This window comes from Chanodichthys erythropterus, chromosome 4 (genome assembly GCF_024489055.1).
Source record: "Chanodichthys erythropterus isolate Z2021 chromosome 4, ASM2448905v1, whole genome shotgun sequence".
NCBI lineage: Eukaryota > Metazoa > Chordata > Actinopteri > Cypriniformes > Xenocyprididae > Chanodichthys > Chanodichthys erythropterus.
The window spans coordinates 12,368,456-12,389,127 of NC_090224.1; the positions used below are offsets into that span (position 1 = coordinate 12,368,456).

General features: G+C 37.1%; 1 protein-coding gene across 4 annotated transcripts in view; it reads left to right on the top strand.

Annotated features, from left to right (window-relative positions):
• fam49a (family with sequence similarity 49 member A) overlaps nucleotides 1-20,672 on the top strand; it is a 34,882-nt gene that overhangs the window by 12,813 nt on the left and 1,397 nt on the right. For 2 of the 4 annotated variants that reach the window (XM_067384132.1, XM_067384133.1), the window contains 8 exons: nucleotides 9,398-9,452; nucleotides 15,243-15,323; nucleotides 17,128-17,249; nucleotides 17,365-17,470; nucleotides 17,978-18,114; nucleotides 18,237-18,314; nucleotides 18,412-18,528; nucleotides 20,444-20,523. In XM_067384132.1, coding sequence (XP_067240233.1) covers nucleotides 15,254-15,323; nucleotides 17,128-17,249; nucleotides 17,365-17,470; nucleotides 17,978-18,114; nucleotides 18,237-18,314; nucleotides 18,412-18,528; nucleotides 20,444-20,523 — 710 coding nt within the window. In that variant the 5' untranslated portion in view covers nucleotides 9,398-9,452; nucleotides 15,243-15,253. Of the gene's footprint in view, nucleotides 1-2,476; nucleotides 2,686-9,397; nucleotides 9,453-15,242; nucleotides 15,324-15,760; nucleotides 15,849-17,127; nucleotides 17,250-17,364; nucleotides 17,471-17,977; nucleotides 18,115-18,236; nucleotides 18,315-18,411; nucleotides 18,529-20,443; nucleotides 20,524-20,672 lie in introns of those variants that run through there. The other 2 variants (XM_067384134.1, XM_067384135.1) reach the window with 2 other exon arrangements.

A 20,672-nucleotide genomic window follows, 5' to 3' on the forward strand; every position in this document is an offset into this window, starting at 1 on the left:
CAGAAATGTACTTTACAGGGCAGAAATGTACTTTAAATGTACTTTAAGCGTGTACTAATTTTCAATTAAGTATTGTTCATTTTTTTATTTCAGAAATTGTGCAAGCAAGTTGCTAAAGTATTGATTTAAGATGTATTTTGCTGATTCACTCAGTATAACTGTTACAGTATCTGATATTTTTCTTTGGCTATGTTTAGATGCCCCTTATGAGGTCAGTAAATAATATTTGTCCATTATGAATGCTATATCAGCAACAGCAGAATGGAGAGAAACCACTAGTGATGAGCCACTCGCGGCAAATGGACTTGTTGTTTAAACCGACAGGAAATGGCTGTTTTTACTACACTGTTATTGGGTTGGCTAGACTTTTGAGCTTATTGTGTGGTGTTCTATCACTGTGTTCTCTGCACTGCTCTGGTGTTTTTGACAGACCGCACTGAGCATTAAAAGATCAAGAACTCCCACACATTGTAAAGTAAGGTCGCTTTGCTACTTTTCTCCAGGGATGTGATTGCAGAGAAAGCTATCTTTCTCACCTGGTTTTCTGTAGCATTACACATATGAGCGTGTAAGGGTGTGTGTGCGTGAAGCTGACACATTGCATACAGTAATATTTAGACACTAAATCAGTTTTATGTCTTAATATTCCAACTCTATATTGTATCAACATCATGCTGCTGTTTGTTAGCTATGTCTACTAATAAAATAAAATGACAACAGCAAAAAGCAAATTGTTTTGTTTTCCACGAAAAGACTGTACAAATGGAAAGTGTGATTTATGGCCTGTCTAATAAATGTTGGTGTGTATATGACACCAAACCACTAAACCTTACATCAACATTTTGGTTTGTAAAAAGAATTAGCATTAGTGGTAATTAGGTGTGGGCAGTATGACAGAAAATATAAATTTTTGAAGTAGTTATTAATTTTGAAAATAGTAATTTTTGAAAAATGATTTATATAAGTACCCATATAGTTATTTAATCAAATACTTTATGCATGAAATGTTTATTATTTTGAGATTTTCAAGATTTTCATATCTGTTAAAAACAAAAAATATTAAAGCTGCAATATGTAAAATTTTTGCAGTAAAATATCCAAAAACCACTAGGCCAGTGTTATATATTTTGTTCAGTTGAGTACTTGCAATATCCCAAATGTTTTCAACTATTTTTAAATCGTGAGAAAATCACAATTTTAACCAAGGATTCAGGATTCAAGGATTCAAAACACAGCCAAGAGTAATGTATCTGTTTTGATACATTTATAGACAGAAAACTAATTATTGTTATATAGCTCAACACGTTTAGTCTTATGAACATCCATGAACATGATTTCTGCCCAAGTCCCATCCCGATTCTTTTCCACCGGCTATGAAACATGTCCCAAGATTCCTCATTCAAACTTGGCATCATCAAGCTATGCCTTTGTTTTGAATAGGCAACCTCTAGTGGACGGGAAACTACATAGTGTACCTTTAAGTACTTTTTATATTACATGCTAAAGCAAAATAATGGGATAATTATGAGCCATTAATAAGATCCTGAAAATATCTATTTGTATTTTTTTTTTTTGTTACACCATAGTAAACTGACTATCTAATACAGCAGTTTGAATGTACTTGTGGGCAAGTTTTGCATTTATTTTATGTTGGGTTTATGTGAGCTGCTTGTGAGTTTACAGTGCTCTTAAAGGAAACAGGATTACAGGAACCCCCCTCAGTCATACTTCAAATCCCACTGAACCGACCCATCATTAAAATCGCATTCTTGTAAGATTAGACATCCAGTCTATTTTTGATTCTGCTTGCAGTTTAAAAAAAAAAAAAAAACACTCCTGCTGCCCATTTCAAAATGTTATCATTGGCATGTTACCAGTTCAGAAGGGGAAAAGACCCGTTGTGTATATAGCAATAATTAGACTTAGTTAATATTTGCACTTGCTGTACTGAAGCCATTGTATTTCTCCTTCAGCTTTTCTTGTCCATCTACACTTGTTTTCTATGGTGGTTTTGAAGTTTTACACTTCATTGACTCTCATGCATCTTAAACTCTAGGTGAACTGAGGGGTGTGGCTCTTAAGAGCTTCTTGAATGGCTGATGTGTTGCCTTTATGTCTGGGTTTAAACACTTTAATGTGCAGAATGGATATCAGAAATTGATACATTTTCCTACTTTTACATAGGCTTTTCCCTTCTATCCTACATCAAATGAATCATATAAATATATAGAGGTAAATGAATCTTGCCTCATGATTACAACCAAATCTTTTAGACGCATGTCTAAAGATGTCATCATCTAAAAGTTAAGTCATTGCCTAGAGGTGCTATAATTTCATGATGTGGACATTGTTTTTGGGACGATCACCATCTGTTTCACCACAATTGCTTCTGCTGAACTTAAGTAGAATGATCAAGTGAAGTAATTCATCTTTTAGTCAGCAGTCACAGTTTGTCAACAGATGTCATGTTATGTTCTTGCACTGTTATGATTGCTGTGACACTATTAAAATAATCACACTTCTACTTGTCTACATTCTACTTGTAGTTAGACTGCTATATGTGCCAGCCAAGTGAGAATGGGAACTGAGAGTTATTTGCTTGAATATTTCATGCTGTCGGTCATTTGGCCTGGGTCGTTTGAAGAGCCCATCTGCCTCTCGCAGTCAAACAGCTTTGTCCTGGAGGTAAGCAGCTGGTCATAGTCTAATGCTTTTAAAAATGGACCCAGCTCCTCCTCAGTCTAGTACTTAATATTGAGTAATTTGGAGTGTCGTTGAAATTTTTTTGTTTGAGGGGGGGAAAAAGAAAAAAAGAACTGAATTGAATTTGAAAATGTTTTCTTTACTTTTATATCTTTTGTAGTCTATTTTCTGCCTTTTGAATGGACGAACCAGTGTTATATTAGCATGATTTAAGTTTAAGTTTTTCTTATAACATATATTTTATTTCAGATTTATTTCAGTTAGAACAATTTGTAATAGTTTTATTTAACAATAACATTGCTGGAATTAACATTATTTGCTATATGAGTCGTCATGTTTTTGGTCCATTTTTACCTGAAGATTTTAGATGTGTATATCTGCTGAAAGACATTGGAGTACTACCAAGAAGACCTCAAAGCTAAGATAGTGAAACAGAGCCCATCCACTTTTTCAGCTGCATTGGTTTCCGGAAGTACTTTTTCTATTCTGTTCTCCCATGGGGATTTCAGAAGTCTTTGTTAAAGCATTATAATCCATGAACCAAGCCAACCAGCTATGAGGTAAATCACAACATTACAAACTTTGATGTGAAGCAAAAAAGTATTTGAAAATTGTACACAAATATAAAGGTACAAGACTGTGTACTTATCGGCTGTAGCGATAGAAAGAACTAAAATACAATGAAGCAACAGTTAACCAAACAGTCATTTAAGATAATATTTGCGTAAATACTCGCCAAGACAGATAATATGTGTATATTGGGATCGTGCACTGTCAGAGGTGTCTTTGTGCGCTCGCTTCGGATCTGTCAGTTAGTGCAAGTAGTAAGATTGTTTTGTTTTCTGTTTGAAAGAGGAGGCAGTTTCATTTCTCATGCCATCAAGAATTCACTATGAATATTCACAAAGTTGGAATGCTGTGCTTTAAAACAATACCAACTTGTGCTAAGAGGAAGCGCAAGTCATCCAGAAGCGAGCAGAGAAAAACTGCTTTTTTCATGGACAAAGGAAAGCTACTCCTCAGAAAACGAACAAATAAAGATACTTTTAGATGTTAAATTGCTATTTGGAGCATAGGGATCACTAGATGAGGGCTTAATGAATAATTTTTTAATACTCAAATTTGACCAAAATGTACATTTTTCACTTATTTTGTCTGTAGCTTGAAATTAGCCCGTGTGCATTCTGACTCCTTTTGCCAGCACAGGTTTAAGTTTATTGCAAAATGTTCATACATATTCAAATTAAGTATTAGGCAAAGGGAGACTGTCTCTTACATCATTTGCGGTGCTTCATGGGAGTGGTTGAAACAAGATCTTTTCGCATGTTTTTGCTTCTGATTGGTGGAATTTTCTGGACAGCATCATGGGTAATGTAGTTTTTACCACAAATTCTGTTGTTAAACAGGATTATTTTTCAAACTAAGTTCTAACTATCAATTAACAACCTTTTAGCTTACAGTAAGGCTATCTTCACAGGTTTATAAGTTAAAATCAAGTTTCCTATGGAGAAAATGAATGGAGTTTTTACTTTCGGAACCTGACTGTTGCACAATTTTGATTTCTTAGGGTCTTTAAAACTCCTTTTCCTGTGCACATAGGAAACCTTTTACTTTATAAAAACTAATGCCAAGCATGTGATGTAATTTATGATTTACTTCTCCAAAAATGTGATCTAGTTTTGATCATCTAAAAACCTTCCATGCTACGTTCAGCCAAGAATGACGCAGACGTCACTCCCTCCTTGATTCTAGGTCAGGACGTAGTGTTCATCATACTGCAGTTGCCGAGGAAATCTGTTACTCAAATGTGCTTTGCTGTGCAATAGCCCTTAAGTTGTCATGGAGATTGTTGGCATCCTGGCAGACTAATGCATGCATGTGTGTGGCAGCCCAGCTTTTCTGGAAGGAATGTTATTTCGAGAGTTGTGATTTTTCACTTTTCACTAATTTCATAATACTATTTTGAAGTAATTCTGTGTATCTGACCGCTCTAGTGCAATATGCCTCCAAAGAGAACTGAATTCAGGATCTCATAGTGTAGAGAGGCAGCTTTCTGAGCATGTGCTTCGTGTGTGTGTGTCATTTAGGGCAAGTAACGCATTGAGATCGTTTTCATGTCTTATTGCGCTTAATAACTTAATTACATTTTTTAAAAATCAATTATTTTGTTTTTATGCTTCGATGCAGAATCGTTCACTTTAGCATTGCAATGCATCATAAAAAAATATTTTCCACAGCTCTTGTTATTTTCTTCAGTTTATGCAATCTTTGAATTTCTGCTTGTTTCAGAGATTCTCATATTTCATAAATTGAGCAGAAATATTCCATTTGAATGCTGCTAATCTGAAAGCCGGGATTCATCCTTTCAGTTTAATCTCAAATGATAACTGCTATTCAGCATATGTTATTGTGTTATTGGGGTCACTGGAAAATTCCACTGCGAGTTCTGAAAAACATGTTTATTCTCTGGGAATTCTCTTTTCCTGATTCCAGTACCTGGACCTGCTGAGAGGGAAATACCACAGATAAAATATCCCTATGCTGCTTTGACCCAGATCATCGCAGGCTAAAGAAGATCCTACCAAGATACTGTGCACTTTTTGTTACCAATCTGGAGTTGGTTCAAAAACACTGAAGAATTTATCTATAATGTTTTTTTTCATTCAGAAATTCCACTGATTTTGCAGAGCGTGGTGAAGACAGGCGTACAGTGATGACTTCTTTAGAGAGAGAAAGGTGCAGAGACGGAGAGGGAAGGGAAGACCACTCATCCGGCTCATGCGTTGAGCAGCCGTATGCCCATATAAGGGCGTGTGACTCCATGGCAAAGTCCCCGTGGGGTCTGTTCATGCCCTGTACTCAGGTTTGAGGGGGGGAAGGGGAGTGTGAGCACTATGCACACTGACAGATGGGAGTCGAGCCAGAGGGAGGCAGTTCTTTATCTCTCTATCTGTCTGTTAGATAGAAGCTCTGGGTTTATTAGCACAGTTGCGATGTGTGAGGGCAGAAGAGGTCGATGTTTTAACTGGGATCAGTGATCTTAATCCTCAAAAGAAAATCAAGGAAGGAACGTGTAACCGGGACGCCGTCTGGTGGGAGGGTGACCGTGAGTATCAGTGTGTGCTGACAAAGGGGGAAAGAAAGCTCATTTCATGCCTCTCAGAAAAAGGTCAACACATGTTGATATCAGCCCGTCTTTTGTCAGCAAAGCTCTATGGAGACCTGCTTTGTAGATGGCTTTATCATGAAGGCAGCTTCCTTTTTCCTTGACAAATGGATTGTTAATTTGGCAACTTAAGGGTGTTTCCCAACTTGTGTGACAAGTTTTTTGTTTTCGTCATAAGCATTCTTTGCATGAGTGCTTGGTCTATGTTTTTTTCCTTTTCCGTGTCTTTGGAGGTGTAGTGCTAGTTTCATGTATTGATGTATTTCAGGTGTAGTTTCATGTATTGAAAGATTCATTTTAACAACCAACAATGACCATATAGAAAGGTGCTGTAGAAACAGTATGCATTGCTGTCATGTGCATATGAGCCTCTTTAGAGAGTGTCTCTGATGGTTCCTGCCCTCTAGAGTGTTTTTGGGTTGCTATTAGTTGCACTTGGCTGAAATTTCTCTAGATATTTAATCCCCCAGTTAACATGAAACAGCTGTGAAGTGCATTTTAAATCTCACAGAGAGCTATCCATGATAAATTTATTGAAACGACTGATTCATGTCATTTTTTTGTTTTTAATTGTTAGCTATCACATTGCAATCTTTGTTGCAGTCACTTTCCCCATCAAAAGAGTGGTGCATTCAAACTAGATTGCAGTATATACTAGTGTTGTCATGATACTGGAATTTCCAACTTCGACATGAAAAATATCGACATTTCATTTTGTTGCAATAGCTTACACACGGAATAGGGAGGCTTTATTTGAACAATTGAACTAAATTTACAAAAAAAATACAAATAAGCAGTCAGTAATAAAATAAGAACGAATACACATACAAAAGAATAAAGAGACAAATAAAATAAACATAGCTTTAAGTTTTTCAAGTGGGTCCAACAGTAATATTCAGGTAAGAAATACTACAGAAATGAAAGTAATCAAATGTAAAATAACACTGGATAGTCTTCATTGTAAAAATTAAATTCAGATTAAAGGTGCTAAAGAGGATGTTTTGTTTTATACATTTTATTACTTGTTTTATGCAATTTTATTACTACGTTTTATGCAATAAGGCTGCACGATTTGGAGAAAAAATCTAATTGCAAATGCGATTTTATAAAACAAATGGGGAAAAAATTATAAACAATACCAGGCTTGTTTTGCTTGTTTGTAGGGCTGCACAATTTGGCTTGAAATTTTGTGCTAATATATTATTTTGACTAATTATTTTAATTATTATCATTATTGCTAAATAAAAATATTAAACCAACTAAGAAATATTACTGTTGTAATAACTTTCATTATTAAAGTATTTAGCAATATAACTATAATAATTAGAAAATAATATTTAAAACTTGTATGACAAAATGTGGGGTTACCTGTTAACATGCAAGCAGTATGTCTATAAATCATTAGAAAGGTCTAAGGATTTATTATCAAGTATTATATTATTATGAAAAAAGTCTCAATAATTTCTATATTTTTGTCAGGAGATATGCAAAATCAAAAATGGAGTCCCTGTATTTAATATGAACTATGTGCCTCTTATGCATCCTTTATGGAAAAAAACCCTGTACACTTATGTACGCTGGAGAAAAACATATTGAATATACGTTTCCCTCAAAGTTCTTTAGAGAGAGGAATTATTTTTCCTATTTTTACCCTGAATAGGATTGAGTGAAATTACTTGACGATAAACAGGTCTGTTTCATACTGGACGCCAGAGGGCGCCCTTGAGCAGATACTCTAAATATACACAATATAACAAACGCAGTTCCAGGAAATCTCCAATGGCCATCATGCTATCGCTGTGACTGAATAAAAAGAAGGTAGAAATGCTTTTGATTGATTAAACATGAATGAAATAAACAGATGACTACAACAATACATGGTTTGTATGTTGTTTTCTTCAAGCCTTCTCGGGTATTTCCATAATAATAAAGTATATTTATAATCCATTGCTAATCAAAATGCTATTTCAAACACTCAACTGACGTTATGAAGTGAGTTTGGAGTAAAAACATTAAATGTTGTCTTTTGTTAGAAAAGAAGTTCATAAAAGGCTTCTCGTGTTTGGAAAGTTTGTATATTTGACGTGTGTTGCTTTTTCTAATGCAGTGCTCTCGGATGGAGCGTCATTTACTACTGATCTCAGAGCAGCTCTTCACTAACACGCTGTGTACATATTTATATAATTAAAATTCGCAGCCTTTGCGATGTCATAATCGCACTAAGCCAAATCGCGATTTCGATTAAATTACGATTAATCGTGCAGCCCTATTATGCAATATTACTTGAAACTGTCTTTACTAACTGATAAAAGACTATTTATTGGGTGCACTGAAAGTAATAATATTAATATACATCATCTGTGCACGAGGTAGGGCCCGATTGGCCCTCTGGCTTGTCAATCACTGCCATTACGTTCCTTGTGAAAGACGTGCGCGGATTGGCCCTCCGGCTTGTCAATCACCGCCATGATGTTCCTTGTGAGAGACGAGTGAAGCTGCACGCTCCAGTAACTTTCCACACTCTACAGGTGCCGCATACAATGTTTTTGTCAGGAGACAGGAGTAACAACTGCAGATTATGAGTTACCTGCGGTGAGTCCGACATAATGAATCCACTAACACGACACAGCGAATGCCGGTGGTAAACACTCGTGTTACAATACTCCTGCACAAGTTTTGGGAGGCGTTCCCTTGAAATGAGCTGTGAAGGAGGGGGGCTGTTCTTATGCATGCACTCATTTCAAAAACTCATTAACAGTCTTTGGATTCTCAGTCGACGAAAAAATCCTCTCTATCACCTCTAATGCTTACATTTAAAGTTAATAAAGTTAAAGTTAAAAAGCCTAAAGGTTTATTAGGCTGCTGTCACTTTAAGAGCGCATGCCTGGATCCAATATACTGTTACACAACATGTGTTTTCTCTCAACTATTTACGTTCCAAAACTGACTGTATTTACCTGAATACTTGACAAGATGGGTATTTTGACATAATTTTGTATGTATTTGACCATTGAAGCACAATAAGCCATGAAAAAGAAGTCAATTTGGTACTCGTGAGCTATTTGAGAGGTGGCTTTATTTGCGCGCCACTTATATAGATCAGTGGTGCGCATGCTTTTGATGTGAGTGTGCAACCTGCGGGAATGACTAAAATTATGCGCAATAAAAGCATTATTTAACCGTAGTTAATGAAGCAGTGTGTCAGTTTGCTGTCGAACAGAAGAGAGCAAGAATGCGCATCTGGTATCAGTGTATCAATACTTTAGAAAAGGAGTATTGGATCCGGTTCAGGTATTTCAGTATCGATACATATTGAAATATTAACATTTTTGACAAAACTAGTATATACACCTTTTTATAATTAAATGATTTTTGTCACAACTTGCTTGAAATGTAAGAAACGCAGTTTGCATGTTGAATTACTATATACATTTTATGCTATCGGATTGATACAAAATATGTGGGTGTTTTTTTTTTTTTTTTTTTTTTTTTTAAACACAACTGATTTGCTTCTGTTTTGTTTTTCAGAATCAAGAATCAAGTGGATGATCTAAAAGCAAGCATACATTCTCCTCCAGAAAAGGTAACGCTAATAAACCTTCACAGAGGTATCCTGTTCATAACGGAAATAGCAGATTTACAGTTACATCACTATAGGCTCAATGTACTCTGCTTCTCTTGCCTCAGTTTCCTTTCTGTGTAAGCAAATGAGCTTAGAAACAGCCCGACGTTATTACAATAAACACAACTGCTGTAAACTCTGAATGAGAGCTGTGGTGGTGTTTAGCCTCCACAAAGCAGGAAGTGTTGTAGTGTAGGCCGGTGCCTCTCGCAACATGAGGATTTGATAAACACAAACACGGTCACTGTGGGAACCCCATTAGGAAGTGAATAAACCAGTAATTTGTGAGGTTGTTAATATTGCGGCTGTATGCAAGACCTGAGCAAGACCAAGCTCTGTTTAAGCCCAGCCGAGATGCAAAAGTTCATTTACTGCTCTGTTTATGAGCTGCTCAGCAGGCAGAGGCTAACAGAGGTCTTTTCAGCCACGGATAAAGTGGATTATTGTTCTACTTGCATGGTCTTTAATTGCAGCATACATGGTTTAATTGCAGAGGCTTTTGATTTTATCTAATTCCAGAAGCCATGGGGGTCTCGGCATTAATGTACAACCAGTGCTGGACTGAACATAAACTTAAAATTCTGTCACCTTTTACTGACTGTCTTGTACTTCAAAACCTTCTGTGGAACATAAAAGATCTTTTGAAAAAATGTTTTTTTTTTTTTTTTGCCATACAATGGAAATCAATGGGTTTCTCTGTTGTTTGGTTCAAAATGTTCTTCAAAAGATCTTATTTTATGTTCAGCGGAAGAAAAAAAAATTGTGGATGGATTGAAGACTATCTCTTTAAATCTCTTTTACCTGTGACAACTTGCATCCTATGGCAAGAACCATTATTATAGTTTTAATTTTTAAAACCATAAAGCACATGCCAGCTAGTACTAAGATCATAAATTAAATCCTGCAACAATTATTAAAATTAGGCTGTTTGTTCTTACTCTAGTTTCTTTAAACTGGAAGTTATTTTGTTTGGCACTCTCTCACCAACTTTCCTGGTTACTCCGGTTTAAAACGTACACATACCCCCCTCACAGTTCACTTTTTTTTTCCTCCTTACTGGCTCCCAAAAGCATGTGAGAGCACATGTGAAATATCTGTATTGGTTTTCATTACACTGCACAAATGACTGCCAAGGCCCCTCCAACATTTTTACAACATAAGGTCACCTCATTACTAATGCAGGTCAAGGCCTGTGTGCATGTGTTTTCAGATGTATCTGTAATGCTTTTTAATATGTAGTATGTGGGCAGAGAGTGCTGGGTTTGTGCATGTTGTACTGTGATGATTCACTGTGTATAATGAATAGGGTTCATAGTGATGGACACACATGCACGCTCACACAGACATGGCTTAGAAATGGCCAGACTGTTCTGTGCCCGCTTTGTTTCACAGCTACCAGAGTGACTGTTTCTCATGCTTTTGCAAGTGTGGTTGTTCCGATGGTTGGAGCACTTTAGGTTTGACAGGAAGCTTGTTTGAATCGCCTGCACTCATGTGTGGTGGTTAACCACATACAGCAGAAACGGTATTGTCTTCACATCCTCTTGCACAGAAGAGCATCTGGAAGATCAAACTGACTTGTGTATGTTACTTTGAAAAAATACAAAAAAAATAAAAAATTGACTTGATATATGTGCTGTACACTCACCCACCAATTTAATAGTATCTGAGATTAGATGCATGAAAGTGCCAAGTTTGTCTTCACTACTGGACATCTGTTGTTAGAAGCTGAGATTCACTGTCACTAATGCCAGATAATGATATTATTATGGTGTGCACTTGCTCCCTCTGCTGGAGCAGTGAAGAGTCACAGGCACTGTCATATATTATAAAGTCACCAAGAAATCAAAATTGACATTTTTTTAATGTAATATTGTGGCATTTATTATAAATGATTAATCTGTCCTTTTTTTTTTTTTTTTTTAATTCACGCTCCCTCATAATTTTTTAGTCTGATGTGCACCAGTACGAGGTCATGACAATAATCCCTCCCCTCCAGCCTGTCAATCACATGAGATTGCAGCAATTCATGACAATTCAGTCAATTCCCATTGCACAAAATCAGGCCTTGCCCTATATCTTTGTCCTTGTTCAAGAAGCTGTTTTACTCTAAATGTCACAATGGGGGTTAGCCAGCACCAGCAGCCATATCACCCTGTAGCCCAAAACTGGTTGCCCACTGAAGCTAAGCAGTGTTGAGTCTGGTCAATACGTGGATGGGAGACCTCCTGGGAAGACTAGGCTGCTGCTGGAAGAGGTGTTAGTGAAGCCAGCAGAGGGTGCTCACCCTGTGATCTGTGTGGGTCCTAATGCCCCAGTATAGTGATGGGGACACTATACTGTCAAAAAACACCGTCCTTTGGATGAGATCTTGAACTAAGGTCCTGACTCTCTGTAGTCATTAAAAATCCCAGGATGTCCTTCGAAAAAAAGAGTAGGAGTTTAAACCCCAGCATCCTGGCCAAATTTGCCGTTAGCCACTGTCCATCATCAGTAGCCGCTTTTCCACTGTCGGGCCAGTGCGAGCCAGGGCTAACAGCGTGCCGGGCTGGGCCTATGGCCACAGACCTTAGGCACCGAGGGCAAAATCAAGTTGCGTTTCCACTGTCGGTCCGCTAGCTCCACAGCGCTGATCTAAAAACCGCCCTTAAACACAACTCCCTTGATCAAATGTCACACAACCCAACCCATTTCAGCGTGTAAACCATCACCTGACTATGATTAGCTCCGCCTTTCACCTCGACCCAGTGGCGAGGCTACAGAAGGGCCAGGGTGGCACTGGCCCACCCAGATTGATGGCTGGCCCACCCAATCAAAGGTGCCAGAATATTTCATTTTATTTCCAGACACTACTTTGGCCTGGAAATAGTCATATCTGTTGTGAAAGCCTATATATAATTTGAAAAATGTATTATTAAAAATACATAATGTGTTTTTATTTTGCGTCGGTAAACTCAGCTTTCCAGAGTCGCGACAGCAGCTGTTTCTATGCGGCGTGCGTCACCGTCCATGACTTGCGCTTATAATAGACTATGTGTGCCGGTTTGTTTCATTTCTACTGTGATTAGCCTATTTATTCTACAGTAACAATTTATTCTATGGTAACATAGTCACCTATGTGTAAAAAAAATTAAAAATTGAAGTGATGACAATGAAATTAAATCGAGCTTTGGTTCAGTATTGTTTCCTAGCTTCCCCCACACCATTAAGACGGTAACTCTCCAAACAAGCAAATGCCCCCCATATTTTTCCTGACGTGATCCGTCAGCTCCAGTCCACTAATTTGGAGCGGTTAAGCCCCGGGTATGCTTCATTTCCCACGTTCCCCTCTGTCTCGCGCACAGTTAAGAGTGCAATTCTTGCCCATAAGCGCGGAAAGACGCGTTCAGCGCATGAACCGTCCATGGTCATAAAAATTAGTCTGCGCAGAGAGTCAAAGCTAGTCCACACTCTAGTAAATATTTCTTGTTTGCGCCGACTGAAAACACATGAGAAACATAATGAGAAACATCATGGGACAGGAGAGACTCGGCATGTGGATTTGGGTAAAAATGTTAGGCTAATTGATTTGATGCCGTGCCCGAACCTCGCGTTAATCCTTTCATTATTATTTTTTCTTATTATCATGCTACTTTTATTATTAAATTAATATTGCAATTCTTTTGGCCAGGTATATCATAGCACATCACCGCATAACCGACGTGCTTCGAGGACAATAAAATATTAGTAAGATAGCTTACTACTCAACAACTTGTTTAACACGAAATACTAATCAGTTCACGAAAAATGCTATTTTTTCTCACTATGGGCTACAAGAGAAATAATAAGAAAATAAACTAGATTAATCTGTCATTGTCTCTAAGAGATTTGCGGCGTTATTGCAGCGGCAGATGCATATTGTCCACGTCATTTCCCGTGATAATAAAATTAAGTGAATTTTTTATATATATATATATATATATATATATATAATACACACATTAGACAAAAAATAGAGGTCCACCCTATTTCATCAAGGTCCACCCACTTTAAGATTTCTGGCCTCGCCACTGCCTCGACCGAGCCTCAAGCCCCTGTTGGCCCGCTTTGGACCAATGTTTTCAGCAGGCCGAGTAACCCGTGCCTTTGGCACCGAGGAAGCACCGAATAGGCACAATCAAGCCCCGGAAGTGACAGTGGAAACACGACTAGCACGCCCGCCTTTGGCCCGGCAGTGGAAACGTGGCTATGGCCTCCTAATCATCCCCATCTATACTGATTGGCTTCTCTCCACCAATAAGCTGGTGTGTGGTGGGTATTCTGGCGCAGTATGACTGCCTTACCATCATTTAGGTGGATGCTGCACATTGGTGGTGGTTAAAGAGATTTCCCCCTTACATACATAAAGCGCTTTGAGTGCAGAGAAAAGTGCTATATAAATGTAACAAATGAATTAATTAAAAACCTTCCATATTCTGTATAACAGGTCACATCACTTCAGGTTTCGGTCTTTTGTATGTGCTTTGTTAAATACAAAGCCATTTTACTCAAAATACCTTAAAAGGAGCGAGCAAAGATGAGAGTAACTGATGGCCATCGCATATGCAGATTAATATCTAAAAGTTTATTTTTTCTCCCTAACATTTTGACATTTAAATTGAATAGTTTATAGGTTTGCTGATTAACTTGAAAGTCCATAGTTATCGCCGTCAGTTCGTACTGCTGTTAACACATTCTCGGACAAGCAGATACAATGATGAGAACTGCTTTCCTGTTTGTTCATGTGTTGTTCGGCCTACAGAGAAGAAAAGAATATTACAATTTTGTTTCATGATGACTTTATTGCATTATAGCAATGATCACATTTGTAGCACTGACTGAAGTAGTGGGTGCAATTCACATACTTATGCACTATTCTACGCCGTTTTGTTGTATAGTGTGAGTAGTGTGTTCACATTTAAAATTCCAAAATGGAAAAGTGCACTTTAAATACTCGGATGATGCACTTAATTAACTGAAAAAATGAAGTGGAATGTTGGACAGTTGAGTGCATAAATTGTCGTGGCTTTAATTACGTAGCGGAGTCATTCATTCATCTTGAATGACAAAATAACCTTACATACACAACATGGTTGTACACAGTTTATAAGTGCATAGTACGTAATTTCGGACACAGCTAATGTCACTGCCCCAATCCTATGAGCTCTGGCAACATGTGGACAACATGATACATGTTTTTATAGAGTATGCACTTGTTGTGCATGCCGGCGTAATGATATGAACTTAAAATGATGAAGCATCTCAGTTACTCAGTATTATAACAATAGTGGAATGTGATTTAAAACAGCTGTTATAACCTAATTTGAAATGACAGCATTTATTTCAAACTTTTTTATTTTCTGGCTGGTGAGTGACCAATTTCACAAATACATATGAGAAGAGCATATGAAGTCTCTTGTGTGCTACATGCTTTTCCTGTTTTCAGTCATTTGGTGGTAATTAAAACATATGCACATATTGCATTTTAAAAATAGTTAGAAGTGCCAGCATACTGCTTTCATCTGTTAGTTATGTGCCAATTTACAGTGCTTAGATTTTCTAACATGTTACTGAAACCTTTTCTGATCAGTTATTGTTAAACAAGTAGTATATTACAGCTCTAATTGCATCTCTCACCATTCTCGCTTTACTGTTAATGAAGTTACTGTTTATTGTGATTTGAGTTTTATTTCATTCATTTGTTTTGTTTTTTCATCATTATATCTTGATTAGGTTTCGCTGGAATGGGTAATCTTCTAAAAGTCCTTACAAGGGAAATAGAGAACTATCCACATTTTTTCCTGGACTTTGAAAGTAAGTTTTGAGGAGAGGTGGAGTCTGGGGTTGGCGAGACTCTGTAACTCTATATTTCCCCAACAGTGGCCGGAGGAGCTGAACTGATGGTCTCAAAGCACTTATAAGACAGTTTTCCCTCTTTGCTTTCTTGTGGTAAAAGTTTATGCTTCCTGCTGTCCAGAGCAGTTGCACTGACACTTTGTCTAAAAGCTTGTCCTGCGATTTTACTAGAAAAAAATGTGCTGATCTTTCAAAGTAGAAAGGGAAAATTCCATTTTGATTCAATTTTAAATGATGTCCATGTTGTTCACCATGACAAGCTGAGGGAATTCTGTATGTAGGAGCTTGAGAATCACTCTTAAAGCGTGACATCCTGATTACTGTCTTTGACATGCAACACCTTTCTCTTTTTCTCTCTCTTTCTGCCTTTTTTCTTCTTTCTCTTCTTGCTTTTCTGTTTCAGAAACCAAATGGGGAATCTGTTAAAAGTGCTCACTTGCACAGAGCTTGATCAGGGGCCAAACTTTTTCCTTGACTTTGAAAGTGAGCAGAGCTTTTGCCTGGCCTGGTGTCTATCACTTTTTCCAACTACTAACATTTCGCAAGTACCATTGTCAGAATTGTCCTTGAAAATCTACTCATCACAACGCAACAGCAAAACAGAGCTTCGCAATGCTTTTGCATGTGCAGATGCTTTGTGCAAATGAGTTTGATAGAGCAATATGTTTGCATATCTCATCTTTTTTACATAGTCTTTCATTAAAAAAACTTGGATTGCAAATACAAAGGAGATTCTGAAAATCTGATTTGTTGTTGGCAACCTAAATGTGCATGACTTACCAATCAGTATTTGTAACTAACCCCATATCCAACATGGCTATGTCTGTTGCATGATCCATCCTCTTTAAATGATCTCCTTACTCTTCTTTGCAGCTCCTGCTTGTTCTGATATTTTTCTGATAATTGATATTTTTCTGGTCTCTGTTTTTGTCTTTCTGAAATCTCAGATCTTTCAATCCTTTCCCTCTGTATACTTGTTGAGTAAACATTTAAATCCTGTGTTACTATATACTCAAACCCAGTTATATTACACTAAACATTGGACTTTGATTATTTTTCTGTCTATAAACTTTGAACAGAGCTTTACCCAAAATGTTCAACATTTCCTGAGTATTTGCTTTCTTTGAGAGAGACCTAACTGAAGTCGGGATGTTGTTTTTTGATTGTGTTTCAGTGGCAGTAACCCATACACCATTACTTCTGAAATGAGCATCTCTGTGAAATGTTGAATTATTGGGAATCTCTGGTTTAAAGAAAGCAAATGATTTTATATGCAAATGTCACATTTGTTTGTTTTTGTTGTTTATACAGTGCCCTTAAAATATTTGAGCGCTTAAAGCCGCAACTTAATGTATGAATGTTACATTACATTAGATAACATAATATCAAATCAAATGTCATTTATTTGAAAGAAAATTGACAAAACATTTCACTAGAAGAAGCTCATGATGCTTTAAACTCAAATAAATAATGTGCAGATCACAACTGAAGTATTTGGCCACTTTGTGGTTGTCAAATGTAATGATGGTTACTCTGTTAGGACACCTGTGTGAACTGGAGAATAACAGATCACAGATCTACTAAAAATGAGAATGAAAATGGCTGTAATTCGATGAAATGGAAGTAAAGTTAGAGCTAAAAAAGCTCTATCCTCCATTTGTTTGCAGATGCCACTTGGTTTGATATTATATCTAATGCAGTAAAATTCATTGCTTGTAATAACTAGTGTTTGGTAGTGCATAATGAAGTTTATTTGTGTCAGACGCACAACCGACAGACTGTGAGAGAGCGGTGTGGAACCAGGTGAATGCTGTTCTCCAGGAGTCAGAGAGCATCCTGTCCGGCCTGCAAGCCTACAAGGGGGCGGGCCAGGAAATACGAGATGTACGTCTGATTGTAATATTTCTGCTTTTGCTTTGTGGGTCAATCAGTTGTATTTAAAACATTTTGTGGGTTGTATTACTCATGCCATGTCAAATAATGTGATTTGTCATTTTAGGCAATACAGAATCCTAATGACATGCTCCTTCAGGAGAGGGCATGGAACTCTGTGTGTCCCCTTGTCATCCGCCTAAAGAAGTTCTATGCTTTTTCATTGAAATTAGGTACACTATTCATATATAATTACTAGGAGTGTGACGAGACGGTTAGCTCACGGCATGAGACAAGACAAGAATTTTTTTTAAGAAATCCTCAATGACTAAATACATGACTAGAAAAATACTCTCTCAATATTCAAAGTGCAAATGGAGACGAGATGGTTACAACTACACAGCCCAGCCTAAGATAGACTTCATATTGGGTAATATTTGCAGCTCTCGTTGGATGAGCTGGATGGGATTGAAGCGACCTTTATCCAACTGAATTAAATTGTTTTTATTTCTATAAAAAGCATAATGACAGTGGAGGCTTAATGTAAATGTAGCAGTGGCATATTCTATCCTAATTTTACCCATACACTCCGTCATGACAATATTGTGAGACAGTTTAAATCCCGTCGCATTTTAATCACACTCCTAATAATTACCTATAGCCACATATTTTCTCCTTGATCAGTAAAATTGTAATGTAAGCTCTGCATCTGTATCTTCTCTCTCTTCTCTTCCGTGTAGAGGAGGCGCTAAAGAGTCTTTTGGAATCTCTGACATGTCCGCCGTACACTCCCACTCAGCACCTGGAGAGGGAGCAGGCCCTTGCTAAACAGTTCGCTGAAATCCTGCATTTCACGCTCCGCTTTGATGAGCTTAAGGTGCCAGCTTGCTTCAATGCTTTTGTCACGCACTGATTTTAATATTAGGGGAATAAAAAAAAAAAAAACTGTTGATTGCCACTGTTCTGGGAATTGCTTATTAAATTGTGTAATTTGTTTAGATGAGAATTCCAGCCATCCAGAATGACTTCAGCTACTACAGAAGAACAATCAGTCGAAACAGATTAAACAACATGAATGTAAGTGCAGGAACATGACATGGCATGTACAGCATTCTGTGAGCTGTACTGTGTTCATTTCTATATTCATGCGTGTGTTTTCTTCCCCTCTATCAAGCTTGATATTGAAAATGAGGTCAATAATGAAATGGCAAACAGAATGTCTCTGTTCTATGCTGAAGCCACACCTATGCTGAAAACCCTGAGCACGGCAACAACAAACTTTGTGACGGAGGTACTGCCTGCTGTGCTTCTATTGCTGTGCTTTAGTTTGTGGTCAATATTTTTTTAAAGAATTTTATACTTTTATTCAGCAAAGATTCTTTAAATCGATCAACTTTTACGCTGACTTTTACATTTTCAAATAAATGCTGTTCTTTTGAACTTTCAAAGAATTACTTGAACTTTCAGGATTCATCTAAGGATCTTGAAAATAACTTATCAGAGTTTCCATAAAAATATTAAAGTAATTGTAATTGTATGCCTTAAAACTAATCTTTAATGACCAATATGGCATATTTAAACGTTTTGTCTTGTGAAAAGGAAAAAAAAAATCTTTATGCCTTTTAAAATAGCTTGAATGTAACTCTACACCAGGGGTGTCCAAACTTTTTAAAAAAGGGGACAGATTTGATGATGTGGACACATCTGGGGGCCAGTTCCTTTTTTATTTTATTTATATATATATATATATATATATATATATATATATATATATATATATATATATATATATATATATATATTACATGTTACAGTTAGTGTTACCGCTGTAAATCCATGATATATGTCATTGAATTGTTGGTTGAAAAGTATTCTAACTTGATCGGCTCAATGTTTCTCCTGATTTGCACATTAGTGCTGTTGATTTTAAGTCAGCTTTAAACTGAATTAAATCACGGAGAGATTTGCAGCTTGTACCTGAGACTTCTACGCCGAACTCAAACACTTCTCACTGGCTGTTTAGTGGTCGTGTGATCGAGACACTTAGCAAGCTCACATTTGAGTCACACGCCGCGCAGTGCGCACAAGTAGCACTGTTTTGGTCCGCTTTTGGCGCGTTAATGTTTCCCTGGCCTAAAATCTAGTACTGCCACCTTGTGTTGACATTGTGAAACTGCACAATTTGTAAATAATGCCTGGTGGGCCACGTATAATAGATTTTAATAGACAAGCTGCAGACAGTTTGAAATTCATCCCCTGGCCGTAGTTTGGACACCCCTGCTCTACACCCTTGCCTCATTTAATATATGCAGATCAATGAATATGCAAATTAGCCCTGCCTCCACTCGCTCACGCCAGCTCAGAAATCCACTCAGTCGATATATTGGTAAACGCTGCACAATGGTATCGCTTTTTACAACGTCAAACACATGACAGTAATTAATATGATTAGCCTTTTGCTTGACTCTGTTATCAAACAGCTAATAATGTGTTGCTAATGTTACACAAACCATGTTCTCATTCGACATCTCCAAGTCAGACAGCTGACTTCTAACAATCAGTATCCTTACAAACCTTTGAACAACTCAAAACTTCAGTGGAGAAAGGCATATAGTTCATCATAACATCGTAATGTACATCATGGACCCACCATATTGCTAAATCTACACAATTTTTCATATCAGTATAAAATATCAACAGAATCCCCTGCTAGTTTGCTGTTAATGATATGCTAAAGCCCGCTGGCATGTTGACTTGATTGGTTACAAGGTAGTTTGTGACGTCACAGACACCAGCGATTCAAACTGCGATCTTTTTGTCACTGCAGTTATAAGGAGAAAATACTCAGCAAAGATGTTGACTCATGAATTTGCACATGGTTTGTCTTAATGCATATTAAAAACATAACATAGACATAAAAACATTAAAAACTTGATTTTCACCGCAGGGGGACTTTAAGCAGGACAACTGTTTTCAACATTGGTAATAACAAATGTCTCTTGAGCACCGTATTAGAATGATTTCCGAAGGATCATTTGAAAATAGGATCAAATAAATAAATCATTTGATCAAATAAATGCAGCCTTGTTGAGCATTAAACATTATCTTACCAATTCCAAACCTTTGAATGGTCGTAGTGTATAATAATCAATATACATGCATTGAAATGTTTGTGTGAATTACTCCTTTAATTCTTTTCTCTGTAGAATAAGACATTACCTCTTGAGAACACCACAGACTGCCTGAGCACTATGGCAAGTGTTTGCAAGGTCATGCTGGAGACACCGTGAGTACTTAATCTGTTCCTTCCATTGCTTCTTTAATATTGCTGCTTATATATGCCTCTGATGAGGCATATTCATATATGCCTTATCAGATGCCATAAAAACAATCAACTAAAATCATGGGAATTTCAGATTAGATTTTAAAATATTT